At 41.1% G+C, this 16794-nt stretch overlaps 1 protein-coding gene across 1 annotated transcript in view; it reads left to right on the top strand.

Annotated features, from left to right (window-relative positions):
• Nucleotides 1-759: 759 nt before the first annotated feature.
• The window catches only part of LOC120839974 (vacuolar-sorting protein BRO1-like), a 46236-nt gene continuing 30201 nt past the window's right edge, over nucleotides 760-16794 (top strand). The window contains exons 1-5 of the mRNA XM_040210394.1: nucleotides 760-862; nucleotides 6110-6207; nucleotides 12249-12314; nucleotides 15762-15898; nucleotides 15972-16012. Coding sequence (XP_040066328.1) covers nucleotides 760-862; nucleotides 6110-6207; nucleotides 12249-12314; nucleotides 15762-15898; nucleotides 15972-16012 — 445 coding nt within the window. The remainder of the gene's footprint in view (nucleotides 863-6109; nucleotides 6208-12248; nucleotides 12315-15761; nucleotides 15899-15971; nucleotides 16013-16794) is intronic.

The following is a 16794-nucleotide window of genomic DNA, read 5'->3' as shown; positions in this document are numbered from 1 at the left end:
GTCACGTGGAACTCACGCGGCAATGGATTGGCTGTAATGGCTCGTGGCCAACACAGCCAATTTAATGCAGATTTAGTCCAGTTGTTGTTGTTGCTTCTAAAATTAAATCGTAACAGCTGGCTGCTGAGAAAAACTGCAGATGTCGTAACCACTCCGGGGTCATTAACAGGGGTCAGTGACATCCACTGGGCGCCATGTGGTACTTTTTGCGCGTGTTTTCAAAATAATACCGATCTACGTTAACGTATATGCCATAATTTCAATGGGATATCCAAATTTAAGCTAAAATTTGCGATAGAATAATTCGCCGAACTAAATTAATCTGAAAAGTGGCAGTCTTCCGTATGCAGTAGCTGAAATTCTGAAAGGCACATGCACCCGTCCTGTGCAGCGCAAACCGTAAAATTACCAACATATGTCTGAGACAAAGGTCATAAGACAGTGAAAGTGAAAGGTCAAATGTTTAAAGCAAAAAATATAAGCAATACAAAATACCAATCTCATGTGACTTGACTAGAAGCAGAAGTAGAGAGGGGCAAAAGATTGCAGAATAAAATTTATAACTTTATATTTTATTTCGTATCGCCCCTGTACAACGCTGCTTAAAACTCAAGTTTGATACAAAATACGATACTTTTTATGCGCGGATATTTATGTTCTCACGACTCTCGGCTAAAGCTCTGCGCGAGTCGGTAACCTTTCATACATAACTACTAGTTTTGGACGAACGGGAAGATTTTGAGTTGCAGGAGGCTATCAATGAGTCCACTATGCTGGAGTTTGTGCCTATGGCTATGGTTGATGTGCACTGGTGTGGAATGCTTGCCCAAACTTCGTCTCAGCTCAAGAGACCAAGACGATGGTATGTGAAAGATTTCTGTTGAAGAAAACATTCTATTTCTTATGTTGCTTTTATTCGATAAAAGAGTTTTTTTTTTCGTTTTCGGAAATACGAACATTTTACGCAAGTTTTACTTTTTAGTCAAGATTATGGCTTGCTGTCAGGAATTCGGAACAAGTCAGTTAGTGAGTACACGAGTCCCATAAGTTACTTAGGTATAATACGGGATAAAATTAAAGTAGTGTTTTTCGAAAGTAAAAAAAAGAGACTGTAATAGGTCGCGCAATAATTTGTATTTCATAATTAGAGGCTAGAAGACGTTGACTAGGCAAGAACTTTAGAAAACCTATATATATATATATATATATATATATATATATATATATATATATATATCAACTATATAACAAATAAATATATTTTACAAAAATTATTTTTTTGTGTCCTGCCAAATCAAACATGCACTCAAAGTATATTTGTTTAGAAAACTCGGGATTTATTTTAACTATGTAAAATATTCACCTGGTATACTTTTAGTATACTTCTTGTTTTATCGATTTGCCGTGATCGTATAATCGGCCTTGCAGCTGAGGTTATAAATACTGTATAATTACTAGTTAGAAGTAATATCTAATGTTGTATTAGTATACTGAAAAGAAACTTTTTTTTTATTTTTCTTGGTTTCTAAAAACACGAATGTACTATATTTTAGTAAATTGCTTTCTGCCAAGACAATCCGCGCAAAAACAAAACTTGTTTATTTATATGTTTGACAGGGTTGTGGCAAACAAAAAATGTTCCCGCTTAGATTGCCCACAGGAACAAATTTCCCCACCGTGGGGATTGGGAATATAAGCTTTTTCCTGGGGATTGCGTGGTTCTGCTTACTGTGTCGCGTAGCGCACATATGTTCTCACATTCTTGTAATATACTTTTGAACACAGCAACCATTTCGTGCGCTTGTGAAGTTCCATGATTGGTCATTTTTGTTTTAAACATTATGCTTTACTGCAATTATTTAAAGCTTACTGAAATCAAGCACCTGCGCTTCTTACGTTGATTTAGCTTACCGAAAAGCCTAATGCAGTGACGAGAGGTAATTAACGACAAAAACAATATATAAACAGTAAATAATTTTAAAATAGTTAAACATTTTAATGATGATTATGGTACAAATAGGGTAGAAATCTCGCCCTTTACTATTTCTGCCTAATTTCTAGCTACAAGGCTGGTATAATCAAATTTTTATGAGAGGCTTTTTATCGGCCGAGAACGGGCTGTTTTCGGGTGTTTTTCGTTTTTATCGTTCAAATCTAAAGAATTCATTCAACATTCTAACAATCAATTCTCGTGTTTACCGTTATCTGAACTAAAGTGGCGAAGCGAGCGAGTTGGTTCATGACTTATAAAATTAAAAGCGGTAACAACGACAACGGCAAAAAAGGAAAAACATTTTCCTATACCACGATTGCGGGAAGGGTCCGTGAAAAATCTGCGTGAAAAATCTGCGAGGGCGTATATTATAACGAGGGCATTGAAGGCTGTGTTAGCCAGCCGTCAATTTTTCTGCATCAAAAAAGAGAGTGATTTGATTGACACGTGGTGATGAATGACGAGACTAAGTCATAGTGTTTTTTTTTCGGAGGTTGTTTGCTTTAGATGTTTTTAAATTAATGTTCAGTTAAGAGTAAGCGCTCGTCCTGTTCGCCTTTCTTTTTTGTCCTTGTGTTTGCTAGCGCTTTTTATTTTATAAGCCATTATCCGGCTTCTGCAAAAAAGCATGCTAGGATGGGAGTCTGAATCGATTAGCCATATTAACAACCAAGCTGGAGAATTTTACATGTGAATTTTTATTTCCGTCTTGTTCCACGAAGCCGCAGTCAAATGAGAGCCTAAAAACTATTATTTCAGTTTTAAAAAATAAGCATGCATCGAAACGTTTATTAACCTTTTGTGCAAAATCTCGTTCAAAACTAAGTTTTCTAGCCTCCCACTAAACTTGCAGAAAAAATTAAGAGAAACTTTATCCATGCTAAAACGTATTGAGAGCGCTGGTCTGTAGGGCTGTACTTTTTTACCCTATCACCTGCAATCAACTTGCAATTCGTGGGAAAGGAATGACAGCCGTAATAAAGTCACTGTCTATAGTTGTCACATGCTGTATGTCACCGCTATATAATCGTGATAAAACTTCGCAACATTGCCATTTGTCCAGCATGATACCGTTCGCCGAAATCGAGCACTCCACTTACAACTTACGAATATAGTCTCCTGTCTTTCTTTGTAATTTCTATACGTTCAACATGTCGCGTGTGCCTTGAAAAATCTCTAAATATTGTTGAAATGAGTACAGTATTAATATAACTGGAATTGTTGATAGTGCCCGTTTACGGCGGTCCGTCAGTTTAATTCCCCGATTATTTGCAGAATTTTAAGAAACATATATGCTTATGAAATATGGTTTACTTTTTTTTACATATTTGTGTTTAGGATGGATAGATTCTACATATCGCTGGCATAAATTACTTCTTTGAATATGTAGGTATAGAGTCTTATGGCAGATGTCCGTTCTGGGGAGTCAAAAAAATTTTCAAGTTTAACTATCCCTTTTTCTGTTAACAAATAATATCACAATCAACGCCGTATGGGCTGTGAGATTATCAAGACGACGAACAAGACACCTCATGCCATACGCCACACTCACTAGGAGACACGTCTGAACAGAATCAATCTTTGCACATTGTTATGCAATAGTCTAGTGCGTCAAAATATTCCGGTTTCGCGACATTACTACGCGTGCGTGAAGCGGATTATTGCCAGTTTGGGGATTAAATTCACAAACCTTATATATGCCTCACCAGGGGCCTTGGAGAAAGTTGTCTGCACGAGGATGAGTTAGCACAAGTATTCGACAGCAGGAACGCCAACATTGCCGCACGGGGTGCTGCGTTTTCACTAACACGCCTAGAGCGAAAGTAGTCAAACCGTTTTCACCTTTCAATCCTGGAGAGGCTTCGACAGACAGTAATTGTTTACAAAAGAAAATGACTGGATTAATACACTCATCTATGATCCTACCCCGTTCGGCGTTTCAAAAACCATCAATGACACTAAAAGAGTGCAAAAAAAGATATCACTCCTTTCTACGACCAAGCAAAAGAAGACCCCACATCCTCAGCATGGCAGGCAAAAGTCTTACGCTGAGGTAAAACTGCTAATACATCGTGCAAAGCATGTATGCTGCCATGTTCGAATCATACATTCGTGTGAAGAACGCGCACGCTTGACACGTGCCCGCCAATATTTTTTTCATCATATCTGCAGCGAACACCGAGTATTTTGCATGATGTATGAGCAGAGTTATTCCGCTCGAGGAAGTACTGTGGTGTTTTTGAAAATCCGCATTGACAACAGCTGATGTCTGCCGACCTCCCCCGTGCTACAACTAAGGCACCCGCGCCAGGCAATCTCAGTTCTGTTAAATTTGCGCGGCTGCGGTATCAGGTGCCGCTTTTTCGTTGGCACGGCAACTGCTCGTTTGTATCCATCTTTTTTTGCGGCAACTGAGCATTATCCCAAACTATATCAATCTACCTCAAAGGTATGTTTGTTTGTGATTTTCATACATTTAACCAAATCAAACCTAATGCTCAGAAACATAGCGAGGAGCTCTCTTTCGGTGGGCATGGAATCTCAAGGGAGGAATATTTCTTAGTGGCAGTGATAAAAAAAAAAAAAAAATCGTAGTTAGCCGAAATCACGCTAAACATAACTGATCTTTCAGAATCCCTCAATTTATAGTAGTCAAAAGCAAATAAATAAGCAATACTCAAACAGCGCCATTTTTGAGGCAAGGAATTACACGAAGGAACGGAACGTTACTTTGCATTAGGCGACTGACCCAGATATAAGTAATAAAAAAGGAAACCAATTTGCATTGCGATTAACAGCGGTCGAGCTGACGCAGAAGTATACAACCTTGTCATAGAAAGAAAGAGCAGTTTTGATGTTTTCCATAGACGTATATTGTCGCAGCGATTTAAAGAAGTTTCATTCATTCACATTTTCTTGTAGCTTTCAGCTACGACAGTTTCCGGTACCTGTTTCCGGGAAGTTGTAGCTTCCGCTGCCCCTGAATCTCACCCCTAACATTGATGCCGTTAATCTTTATAAGCTTTATATGTCTAAAATTAAAAAAAAAATGCAAGTTGGAATTGGTGTATATTACCCTCAATTCATAAAACTGCCGAGACACAATACCTCTTTCGATATTCAGTTTAAGCTTGAAACAAGCGACGGCTTCATGACGTGTTAAGATACCGTATCTTGATACATGAGTTGTAGTCCAGCTCCAACAAAACGCTATACTAACGCCAATACGGCTGTAGTGAAAACTTAACCAGCATAATCCCAATATAGCACGTCATAAAAAGACAAAAATAAAAATCTCGTCGCGCACCCGTACTGCTTTTTTTTATTCGAATAATCAAGCGTTCGTTTTATAACGCGCAATCTAACCAAAATGTGCTATTGGTATTAAACAATATTCAGTACTGATCCACAAAGGCAAGCCCTTCATCCAAAGCGCATAAGGTTGTGTTCGCGCAGTTGTGATCTCTTTTTGAACTAGCAAGTCGCCTTCGATAATGTCGCGGCCTTATGCCATATACTACACTCTCAAGAAAAAAGGGTGTCAAAAGGTGTATTTTTACACCCTCTGTCCCATATAATAGACCCCAAAACTTCAATTCGACGTACAGCGCCCTACAGTCAAACAGACAGCACGAAATTTTACGAGGGGCTTGATAGCCGTGTGGTACAACTTATCAAAATAGCTAATGTACGTTTTACTGACAACAAGAAAAATAATCTGGGTTTTCTTGGCCCTACTGTAAAAACTCTGTTTTCTTTATGTGGTCTTTTATACGTACTTTTGCTATTTAAAATGTTGTACCACATGGCTACCAAGCCCCTCGTAAAATGTCGGGCCGTCTGTTCGACTGTAGGGCGCTGTACGTCCAATTGAAGTTTTTGGGTGTATTATATGGGACAAAGGGTGTAACGATACACCTTTTGACACCCTTTTTTCTTGAGAGTGTACAGTTTGTGTGTTTTGATTAAATTTGATGAAACTGCACTTGTGACCACATTACGCTAAATAAACAAGTGTCGCGTGTTTATATGTTTTTGTTTCTGATTTTTAAACCTATATCGAATAAGGTATTAAAATATTCTTTTTAGAAAACGTACCTATCTGGAATATTTCAGATTCATTTACTGTTTCCATTAAGTACGTTATTGACGACTCCCTCAATACTGAGAATCAAGAGGCAGTGAACGCCTGGTTAGTATGGGTCACGCAGCAGGTAAATATTTTATATTGGATATTCTTCAGTTTATTATTGCCTAATGTTCCTAGTTTTCCTTTACACATTTTCGTGAACGGTCAACGCTCGACATACTGTAACGGCGAATTAGAGCGCAGCTCTTGAGGAGGAGGAGGGGAGGGTACTGAGGGGAGGGTAGGCCCCTTCTCCTCATCCGTGCCATCTCCTCCTCCCCTCCTCCTTCTTTCACGCGCGAAACGCGCTTCATCACGCGACGTTTCGGCGCGGCGCCGAAACGTCACCGCGGTGCATTATGGGACGTTTCCCATAACACACCGCGCGGTTACGGCGACGGCGACGCCACTCAAGCCGGAAACGGGCGCCTAAGAGCAGCGCTCTAAAACGAATGTCGCTTGACGAAACTTCGCTGAACAGAATGGCATGGGACTCCCTTTTCGGAGTCCCATGCCATTTTGCATTTTGCGCTCAATTCTGGAATAGGCGGCTTCCCGTGGCAATAACCTTTTCTTGCCTAAGCAACCGGATATAGCACGTGTTCCTGCTTTTAAATAACACGGCACCAAGACATTTTCCCGAAGAACCTTTCCTCAGAATAAATGGCCTCAAAAGATCTAAAAACTTAAAAATCAATCTGCACAAAAAAAAAAAAAAATCTTTTTTTAACTTTTACAAAAACAAAAATTGTTGTGGGTATGTTTATTCAGCCTTGAAGTAAGTCTGCCTTTAACAAGCGACTTGTCTCAAGGTAGCGTCCGGTGCGTGTTGGAATCCGGACGTTACCTTGATTTTGACTCGAACCCACCAGCGAGTCACAAGGCGTCAGTGATTTCTACTCTCTTGTCTAGAGCAATGACCATCTGCTCGTCGAACAAGGATAAAAGATAAGAAAAACAGACCATCCTTGCTGACCTCCAAAGAAACGGCTACACAGGAAGTTTTGTTCAGCGCGTCACCCGTTGGCAGTGTTGCAGGCACCATAACCATGGATCGCCGGATGACACACAGCTCTGCGTCATCGTGCGCATCAGTGTCCCCTATGTAAAAGAGACCAGCGAGGGACTGGCGTGTGTGCTCCGAAAAAAAAGGGATTCAAAAGGCGCACAAGCCAGTGTCAGCATTAGTACGGCTCTCGCCCAGGCCGCAAAATCGCCTCCCAAAAGAAAAAGGACAAGGCGTAGTCTGCAAGATACTGTGTGCAGAGTGCCCTGCTGCCTACATTGGCGAAACTAAATATTTTCCCGAACGCATGCGCCAGCACCAGAACGATGTGCGCAATTTTGATCTTGAGCGTAGAGCCGTCGCCGAATATTTTGAGGTACTCAATCATCGGATCGACTTCGCGAACGCGCACGAGATAGACACAGCGACATATCCGAAAACGTCTGTTCTTGGAGTCTTCGCATATTAAGAACACACCGGGGAACATTAACAGGTACCTGGGGACCTTACCGTGTCTTTACGTCCAGGGCCTGCATCACGTTAGCAAAACATCAACTTGGTAGAAGAGGAAGAGGTCGAAGCTCTCGCTGTCCGGTTCCATTTAGTCACCTCCTGAAGACGGAGTCAAGTCGACCCCGAAACTTTGGGAACTAATTGTTTCTGAGCTTTCGGTTAGATATGTTTTTTTGTTTTGTATTGTTTCCCCACACCAGACATATTTCTGTCGGAGATGTTGGCTTTCAAGTACTAGACCACAGATTCGTCCGGGTGTTGCGTCCTTGCCTTGAGCTCTCCTAAAACCTTCGTTGCGTAGCATGCAGCCAGAAACTCTTCTCACATCCTCCGATGAGGTCAGACAGGTTCGCGAAGGGGGCCTGCGATCCCAAACAATAACGGGCACTGACTTGTAACGACCGTGGGGCTATCCGGGTCCTGATGAAGGCGTTGGAGGCACCGGGGGCAAGGAAGTTAACAGAACAGAAGTTGCGGGACCTTAAAACGTCGACATTTATTTTTTTCTAAAAGACAGACACTCCGTTCGCGACACTCTATGCTCTGTTTCACCTGATGATGGACCTCAGCAAACGCTACGAGTCATCGAAGCCAACCCAATGTCGTGTGAGTGTCACGAGACTTTCGGAATGGGAGCAGCGACGCGCGTTATGCGTAGTCGTGTGATACCTTCACAGTTCTAGATTGGCTGGGACGACTCGTAGCGTTCTCTAAAACCCATCGTAAAGGGAAACGAAGTATAGTCCAGATCAATGATCATCTGCGGGTCGAACACGGAGAGACAAATGAAAAGCACATCATCGTTACTGGTGAAGCTTCAACCTATAAAACAACCTAAGAAAAAACAAAACGGGACAAAACAGTTACTCTGTCCTGTTTAGATCTTTTTACGTTTTTTTCTGTAAGTTAAAGCTCACCTTTCACAGATATTTACCAACTATTCCCAACTAAAATTTGTAAACAGCATTACTGACGTCAAGAAAAAAGGATATTTAATCTACATTGCTGAATGCATCCACCGTCGCCAAGGTGGAGTCAGCCAAATCAGGTGCCCCGCCGCATTGGGCTCATCAGCGTTCCTTACGAAAAATGTACCAGCGAAGCGTGGCGCATGTGCTTATAAAATACTGCGTTGAAATGGCTCACAAGCCAGTGTCAACTATGGACGATTCATGTGTAACCAAAATATCGTCTCCCAAATAAAAAGCACAGGAAAAGATCTACGAGATAACGCGCGCAGTGTGCGCCGCCACCTACAACGGCGAAACGGAGATCCTGCTGGAACGAATCTACCAGCACAAGAAAGGTGTGCGAAAGTCCGACTGTAAGCGGAGCGCCGTCGCCGAGCGCTTCGAGGTTCTCAAACATCGGATCAACTTTGCGAGCTCCCTCGTGATAAACACCTAGCCTCATTTTCAAAAAACGGCTTTTCATAGAGTCGTGGCACACCCTGCATATTCGAGAAACTTGAAAGTGGTATTTTGTGTGCCTTGCCATATGTATAGCCCCAGAGCTGTATCGCGCATCGGTGTTGCCGACGCGCTCTTTCTTTGCATTTGTTAATGCCCAAATGCCCTTGCTTGATGTACCCGAGCTAGCATAACTCGCCGAAGGGCATTAGGTATTAGTACCGTTGTTGCTTTAAAAAGTATTCCGTCAATCGCTGATAGCTCGGGATCCAACGAACTGAAGTCGCCTTGCAGTGTGTCCCTATTTTGTAGACATCGTAGGACATGTTGCAACTCGGGATCTTTTTTGTTTCGGTTCTGAGCAGGTTCTGTGTCGTCTCACTCACAACTGCAGCAAGCATTCCCACAGCATGCACTTCACCATCTAGAGAGTATTGTTTTTCTTGTGGACCTGGTTGTACTGTTCTTGACAAAGCGTCAGCGAGCACGAGCTTTTTTCCTGGCAGAAAAAGAAGGGAGAAATCATATTTCATCAGTCTCAAAAAGAAACATTGTAGTCGAGGTGGCACACCACCGAGGCTCTTTTTAGACAGTGCGACCAATGGACTGTGATCAGCTTCTAGAATAATGTGCCTAGCGTATGTTGGGTCGTGGAACCTCTCACACCCGAATACCAGTCCAAGTGCCTCCTTTTCCATTTGAGAGTATCGTGACTCGCAGTCCGATAATGACCTGGAAGCATACGATACAGGACGCCATGATCGGTCATATAGCTGCAGTAAGACTACTCCGATTCCGTCCTTCGAAGCATCAGCCGACAGTTTTGTCGTCCTGTCTGGTTCAAAAAGAGCAAGAACTGGAGCACTCGTGAGCATTAGTTTCAGCTGCTTCCATTCGTGTTCATGCGAATGGAAGCATGCGATCATGTGATCCACTCAAAAAGTGCACCTTCGTGAAGCAGCCTTCGAAGGTTGGCTGTATGTTTAGACAAACGGGGAATGTAATTTCCGAAGTAGTTTATGACGCCGATCATGCGCTGAACAGCCTTCTTGTTTGTGGGCGCTTCGAGGTTCAAGATGGTATCGAGAAGGCTTGGGTCCTTCCTTCTTTACTCACTACATCGCCAAGAAAAACAACTTCCGGAATTCCAAATTGACATTTTTCTGAATTTGGCCTCAATCCTGCCCTGTGTGCAGCCTGCATGGTTAATCTCAGTCGCTCATTATGCTCCTCGCGGGTAGCTCCCCAAACGAGTACGTCATTGATATATACCCGTACTCCCTTCAGTCCCTCAAAAACCTCAGACACTGCACGCTGAAACACTTCGGGTGCAAAAGCCAATACAAAAGGCAACCTCAAAAATTGGTACCGCCCGAAGGGCGTGCCGAATGTACAAATTCGCGATGTTTCATCCGTCAGCGGGATCTGATGGAAGCCTGACCTTGCATCAAGTTTCGAAAACACAGTGGCATTGGCAAGTTCAGCTTCTATGTCTTCTCTCCTTGGCATTTAAAAGTGCTCACGTCTCAAAGACTCATTTATTCTGCTAGGATACATACCTTCAAACTGCCGTTTTACTTTTTGACTATGACAAGTGGGCTGACCCAGTCCGAGGGAGCCTTCATTCTTGTGATTATACCCGCCTCCTCCATCCGATTAAGTTCCTGCTTGAATGGCTCCATGAGCGCTTGAGGCACACGACGAGTGGGTTGAATCACGGGCACAGCAGCTTCTTTGAAGGCGATGCTGTATGAACGTTGCAATTTTCCGATGCCTTGAAACAGTGATGGAAATTCTCGTTGCATTCGGGTTCCAGTATCTATGGAGGTGGCAATTTCATGCGCGCGATTCACCAAGCCCACCGCTTCGCAGGTCTGGAGTCCCGGTAGCGCTCGCTTGCCTTTCTTGACGACAAAAAACTCAACCGCAACGGCTCCATCTTCTAGTTGGAGCACAAACCTAGCTTTCCCCAGGTGGCCGATAGCACTACCGTTGTAGCTACGCAACACTGCCGGACTTGGCAGCAGCTGTTGCTTTGTGCTCGCGTTCCGAAAGAAAGACACAGGTAAGAGGTTCACTTGAGAAGCGGTGTCGACCTTGAACTCGGCAGGCGCTTTCCCAATTCTTGCCTTCAGCAGCCAGTCCTCCTCTGCGCTTGTCCCGGACTCTCCCACCTGAAGAATATCGAAGTCACTTTCTGCCTGCTTCTGAACTTCCTCCACCTGTGGTCGGCGCTGCTCGACGTGGGACTCTGCGTCACAGCAGATCGCGAAATGACGCTTCCTTCGACATGTATTGCAGATTTTGCCAAAAGCTGGGCATCGGCGTGGTTGGTGAAATCTGTTGCACTTTCGAGATCTCATTTGCGGTGTGTTCTTGTTTCTCTTGTGTAGCATCTACCTGCTCTTCCGGAGTGGGGTGCTGACTCAGCCCCATCTTGGCTTGTTCTGAAGACTTCTCTGCGGATTCGCAGATTCTAGGTGCTCCTTCCAGGGTCAAGTCGTCCTCTCTTAGGGGGCGTTCACGAAGTTTATCATCTCTGATGCCATCGACAATCTGATCCCTCACCAAGGAATCCGTCAGGACGCCGAAATTGCTCGAGAGCACCTTGACCTTCAGTTCTTTCATACATTAGTCCAATGACTGACTTTCTGCTTGGTGGGTCTTTCGGAAAACATGGCGCTCGAAGGTCTCGTTGGCTTTCGGTGTACAGTATTCCTGAAACTTGTGGGTCACCTCGGCGTAGTTCTGTTTCTGGTCTTCCGTGAGTGTGAAGGTATTGAAGACGTCCCTTTACTTGGCAAGGACAATTAAGGAGGACCGCCTCTGTAGAGAAGGATCGTTCTTGGCAGACAAGAGAGACGAGAATTCCTGCTGCCCCGTGCAATTCAGTCACCCATGAAGAAGATACCAAACAGGTTTCGAAACGTTGGGTCATTATATTAGGGATTTCGTTATATATATTTGTATTTAAATTGTTCCACCCAACCACGGATATATCTATCAATCATGTTTGCGTTCGAATATTCAAATATTGCAACTGAACAATGTATCTATATGTAAATATTTATAATGTTAAAAGCAATCCTACTAACCTTCAAGCGCTTCGACAATTACTGAATAAATACTGGCATCATCTGAATATGCTTCCATAACAATTCATGCTGTAACCTTTACTTTGTGTGATTCATTTTCCAGGCAATGGTTGACTTTCAAAAGGTCTTCCACTTCACTCTTAATCTCAGCTACAAAATAACAAACCTCGTAAGTATCCGCATCGCTATCCTAGAGTTATAACTTATACTATACCAGCCGTTTTGTCAGAAATAATGATTGGTTCCATGGATGCAAGATAAAATGTTGGTGCACAACATAAAACTAAACTTAACTTCGAAATTTGCTCAATATTTTTTTTTATTTTAACAAATTCATAAAAATGGAACAATGAATTATGCAAAAAGATAAAGAGCCGTATCAACTTGCTATATCTTTTCGCAAAAATTTAATAAATTGTTTTGTTTAGACATATAATAAATTTTTCAAAAAACAAAGTTACCCATATATACCACATGAATTTGTGAAGCGATATCAGTGGAGATATATTTACTGTCAATTTTAAACTTTTTCTCCCCTGCTATCAATGGGCGTAGTCAGGTGAATACAGTATATTTCGATATATCAAAGGCTTTGACTTGGTTATTCATCCGTTACTTAAAACACAAATTGCAATTTTACGGCATGTGACCTTTACTTTGCGTATTATTTCTGGATTACTTGTTTAGTCACCAAAACTTCATGCCTATTCTTGAAGGGTACTGCTTTCGGGTGTGCCACAAGGGTCCCTACTTAGACCAATGATTTTCGATATTTTCAAAATTGATATAAACAGATGTGCACAGAATTCGAGCATTTTAAAATATACAAATGGTAATTGTTTCGAAAGATTCCATTCATAAGGGACTGTGGAATGTTAACTTACGATGTTAAATCAGCGGATAATTGCTTTAATACTTAGAAACATGTTGACTATTAATTATTCTATACAGTTGTCGTGCATTTATCTAGGAAGACTGGAACAGCTTATCAATGTCCCATGACGCCCGGTCGAGTGCACGCGTGATTAAGGTGTATATAAAGAGTCTCAGTTGTCTTTTAAGGGTGAAATTGATGTTATAATTTCCGCTTATTTTTGTATGCTGGGCATTAATTCTAGAATTGAGCGCGAGTGTCAATATGCATGTTGTGATTATTTTTTTCGATAATTTGATCCAAGCTATAGTTTTCCCCTGTTGTCCGGAACTAAATTAGGCTTATAAGCTTATAAGTGATGGTAGAAAGTGTTCAATAGCCTTGCTTTTAGATTTCTTATATGTCGTTATGGTGGTCGTCGAGTTCAATATGTATATATAAAACTTCTGTAATTACGCAATTCCTTACTTTGAGAATTAATATATTTGTGTAAATGAATTAATGAATTTATTTATTTATTTATTTTATTACCCTCAGGGCCCATCGGGCGTTACAGAGAGGGTGGGTGCAATGGGTTTACCAAGTACAATTATCAATTCACATTACAAAAAATAGGCAACAGCATGAACACAAAAGAAAAAGTATAATCAACAAATTGCAGAATTATAAACGTAATCAATTATGGCTGCCTTGAGACCACAAACATCTTCAATCGCGGCGGTGTCTGGAGGAAGGTGGTTACACTCTGAACAAGTTTTGGCAAGAACGAATAAGAGATGTTAGTGCTGCAGTGAGCTGTGGCAACTTTGTATTCGTAATCAACCCGGGATGAATGGTATAAAAGCTGTAAAAGGAGTTCCTGTTTCAGCACTGGGTTATGAAAAAAATATTTTATGAAAAAGAGAAAGACGCGCAATCCTCCTTTGAAATATCAGTCCATATCGCAGAAACATATTTCAGCTTTAGGTGGATGAGTGTATGATAAAGAAGAAGCTCAAGAGAATAGGGTGCTTGAGCAAAATTTTGACGTAAGTAGCGGAGGATGCGATTAGAATTATTAATAACGTAGTTAACGTGGGTTTGTTATGAGAAGTTATTAGTAATGTGAACTCCAATTTATTTGTACGAAATGACGTGCTTTTACATTTGTTAATGTTGAGGGTCATCAGCCATTTATTACATCAGGTAGAGATGTGGTCGAGATCACAGTGGACAATAGATTGATCGAATAGGTCTTTATTTGGCGGTAAAGAGCGCTGACGTCGGCGAATAACGTTATAGAGGACTGGATACCGTTAGAAAGGTCATTAATGAATATTAGGAAGAACAAAACGCTTAAAACGGAAGCTTGAGGAACACCAGATTTTATACCAAAGAAGGAGATGGAGTACAATAATTCGCTATTACAAATTGTGCGCGATTAGTCAAAACTTTCAATCCATTTTAAGATATTAGGGTCAATATATACTTAAAGTTGCAATTTTGAAAAGGAGCAAGTGATGTGGCACTTTGCGGAATACTTTTACAAAATCAAGAAAGATGCAATCGAAAAACTGAGCACGATCCAGGCCCGACGTTATGTCATTTGTAAAAGAAAGCAGTTACGTTTCACTGGAATTGTGTCTACGAAAACCGTGTTGGAAGGGGTTAAAAAATAAATTTGACTCTATAAATGATACGAGATTTGAATAAATTACATGTGCCAAAAGTTTACATGAAATACTTGTTATCGAAAATGGTCTGCAATTAAGAGCGGACTGTGGATTACCGGACTTCTAAAGAGGGACCACCTTAGCCACCTTCCAGTCGCGTGGTATAGTCGAACACTCAATAGATTGCGTGAAGATATAAGATAACATTATAGACGAGTTAACTTCTGTGTTTTTTTAAAAACTTTGAGTTAATTTCGTCCACACTACGAGAAGATGAATGTTTAAACTTCCGAATTCTATGCCATGATCTCGTGTCATCTATTCATGTTCTCATTGCAAGGCATGTTTTGCAAGTTTTTTTTACATTTTGTTAATCTAATAATCTCAATTAGCCCCATGACCTGCATACAACACTTGCATATCATTCTTGGTGCAGTGGATATTGACATTTTAACTCTAGTTTTAGCGTTTAAGTTGTTTCTAATTAGCAGTTTATCGGTTAGGGCATCATTCTCGACCAAGGCATCAGCTGTTCATGAGCAAGGAAAATAAAGAAATGAATGCATGAAGAATTCTCATTTCAACTGTTCCTTTTTCTTTAATGCCTAACAATCGTAAATTTGAGTGAACATTTCATTTTTAAGAAAATAAAAGCGATCAACAAAAAGGGGACCGCAAAATACATGTACAGTTGTCCAAATTTGGGGCTTTGTTTTCAATTGCTTATTAGGTCCGTCATATGGTTGTTAAATATTTTAATTGCATTTCATCTTTACTATTTGAGAGCTAAGAAAAATTATCTGCCTAAATTAAGTCATTAAAGTGTTTCCTCGCTGAGCCTTACAAATGCATCAACATAATATTTTATTTCACTAACATCCTGTATTTCTACAACTTATTGCTCAACACTACCACGTGAATGAAAGTTCAATCAATAAACAATACATAATAAAACAAAAAATTATGTTTTAGGCAATTACTAGCTAATCATAATAGTATGCGAGTTATATGTTTGTTCAACTTGTGTTGCCTAGACATACCTTAAAAATGTATGCGGGCCTCTAAAATACTATCCTTTGTTCATGTTTAGGAGAACCAAGGGGGGCTAAAATTAATGTTAGAAGAAAAGAAAAACGGAGAAAATATTTGGCCAGACGGAGCAATTTCTACGCTAACTGAATATTTTAGAAACCAGATCCATTTTGACATTATCTGCCTCGTAACAAAGTAAGTAATTACCGCAATTTCTTTTTCGTTCCATTTGCCACTCGCCTAAACTTCACAGTCGTTTCTTTCTTAGATTGAAGATTGATGACGGGTCTACGGTGAGAAATGGATATGGTGAGTGCACCTCAGGACCTTCCATCCCCCCAAAACTTATTTAAAACTTTCTTGAAAGCAGTAAAAACAATTCTTTGTTATTGAAGTAATATGAATGAAAACTACGCTTTAGGAGTCACCGCGAACGCTTCTCCTCAAAATAATTGCATTTTCTTGGGGATGCTTTCACTGTAATTTAAATGTCATTGTGTGCTCGCTTTTTTTTATGTGGGAAGATTTTGTTTATTGTTTATTTACCACTAAATGTCCTAAAAATGAGAAATCAACTTTGACGCCTGATTAAAATGCCTCCCAATATTCCACATGATATATTGTCACGAGTAACAAAAGATCAGGCGGAAAATAACTGGAGGAACTAAACGTCTAATGAGGCGAACTCGTGTCCAGAACAAAAACAAAACGAGGTTTGCATCGCAGGCGTCGATGTCGGCGAAACAGCAGGATCGAACGCTGGGGCGAGACTGACTCCGGACCGCCACGCGGAGTCCCAGAGTAATATACTAACGTAAAGCGGGGCCAATCCCGTAGGCCCCGGTTGCTCACTTAATTGTCATCCTACTGGAAAAAATATATTTGGAATTCAGACGGGTGGCGAACCTGTCGACACATTCGGATCAAGCATGATTATGGGCATGGGATACGTGTAAACGTTTGAAAGAGTACCCGTTAAATGCAGTACCCGTTTGATACGGTACCCGTTTGATAAGGACGCCCGTTCGATCGGGCACTCGCCCACACATTTGAACGTGTCCTTTGATTATTTGGGCAAATTATTCGTTAGC

This window comes from Ixodes scapularis, unplaced genomic scaffold (assembly GCF_016920785.2).
Source record: "Ixodes scapularis isolate PalLabHiFi unplaced genomic scaffold, ASM1692078v2 PGA_scaffold11__112_contigs__length_91849675, whole genome shotgun sequence".
Taxonomy (NCBI): domain Eukaryota; kingdom Metazoa; phylum Arthropoda; class Arachnida; order Ixodida; family Ixodidae; genus Ixodes; species Ixodes scapularis.
This window is presented reverse-complemented; position numbering and strand designations above follow the sequence as displayed.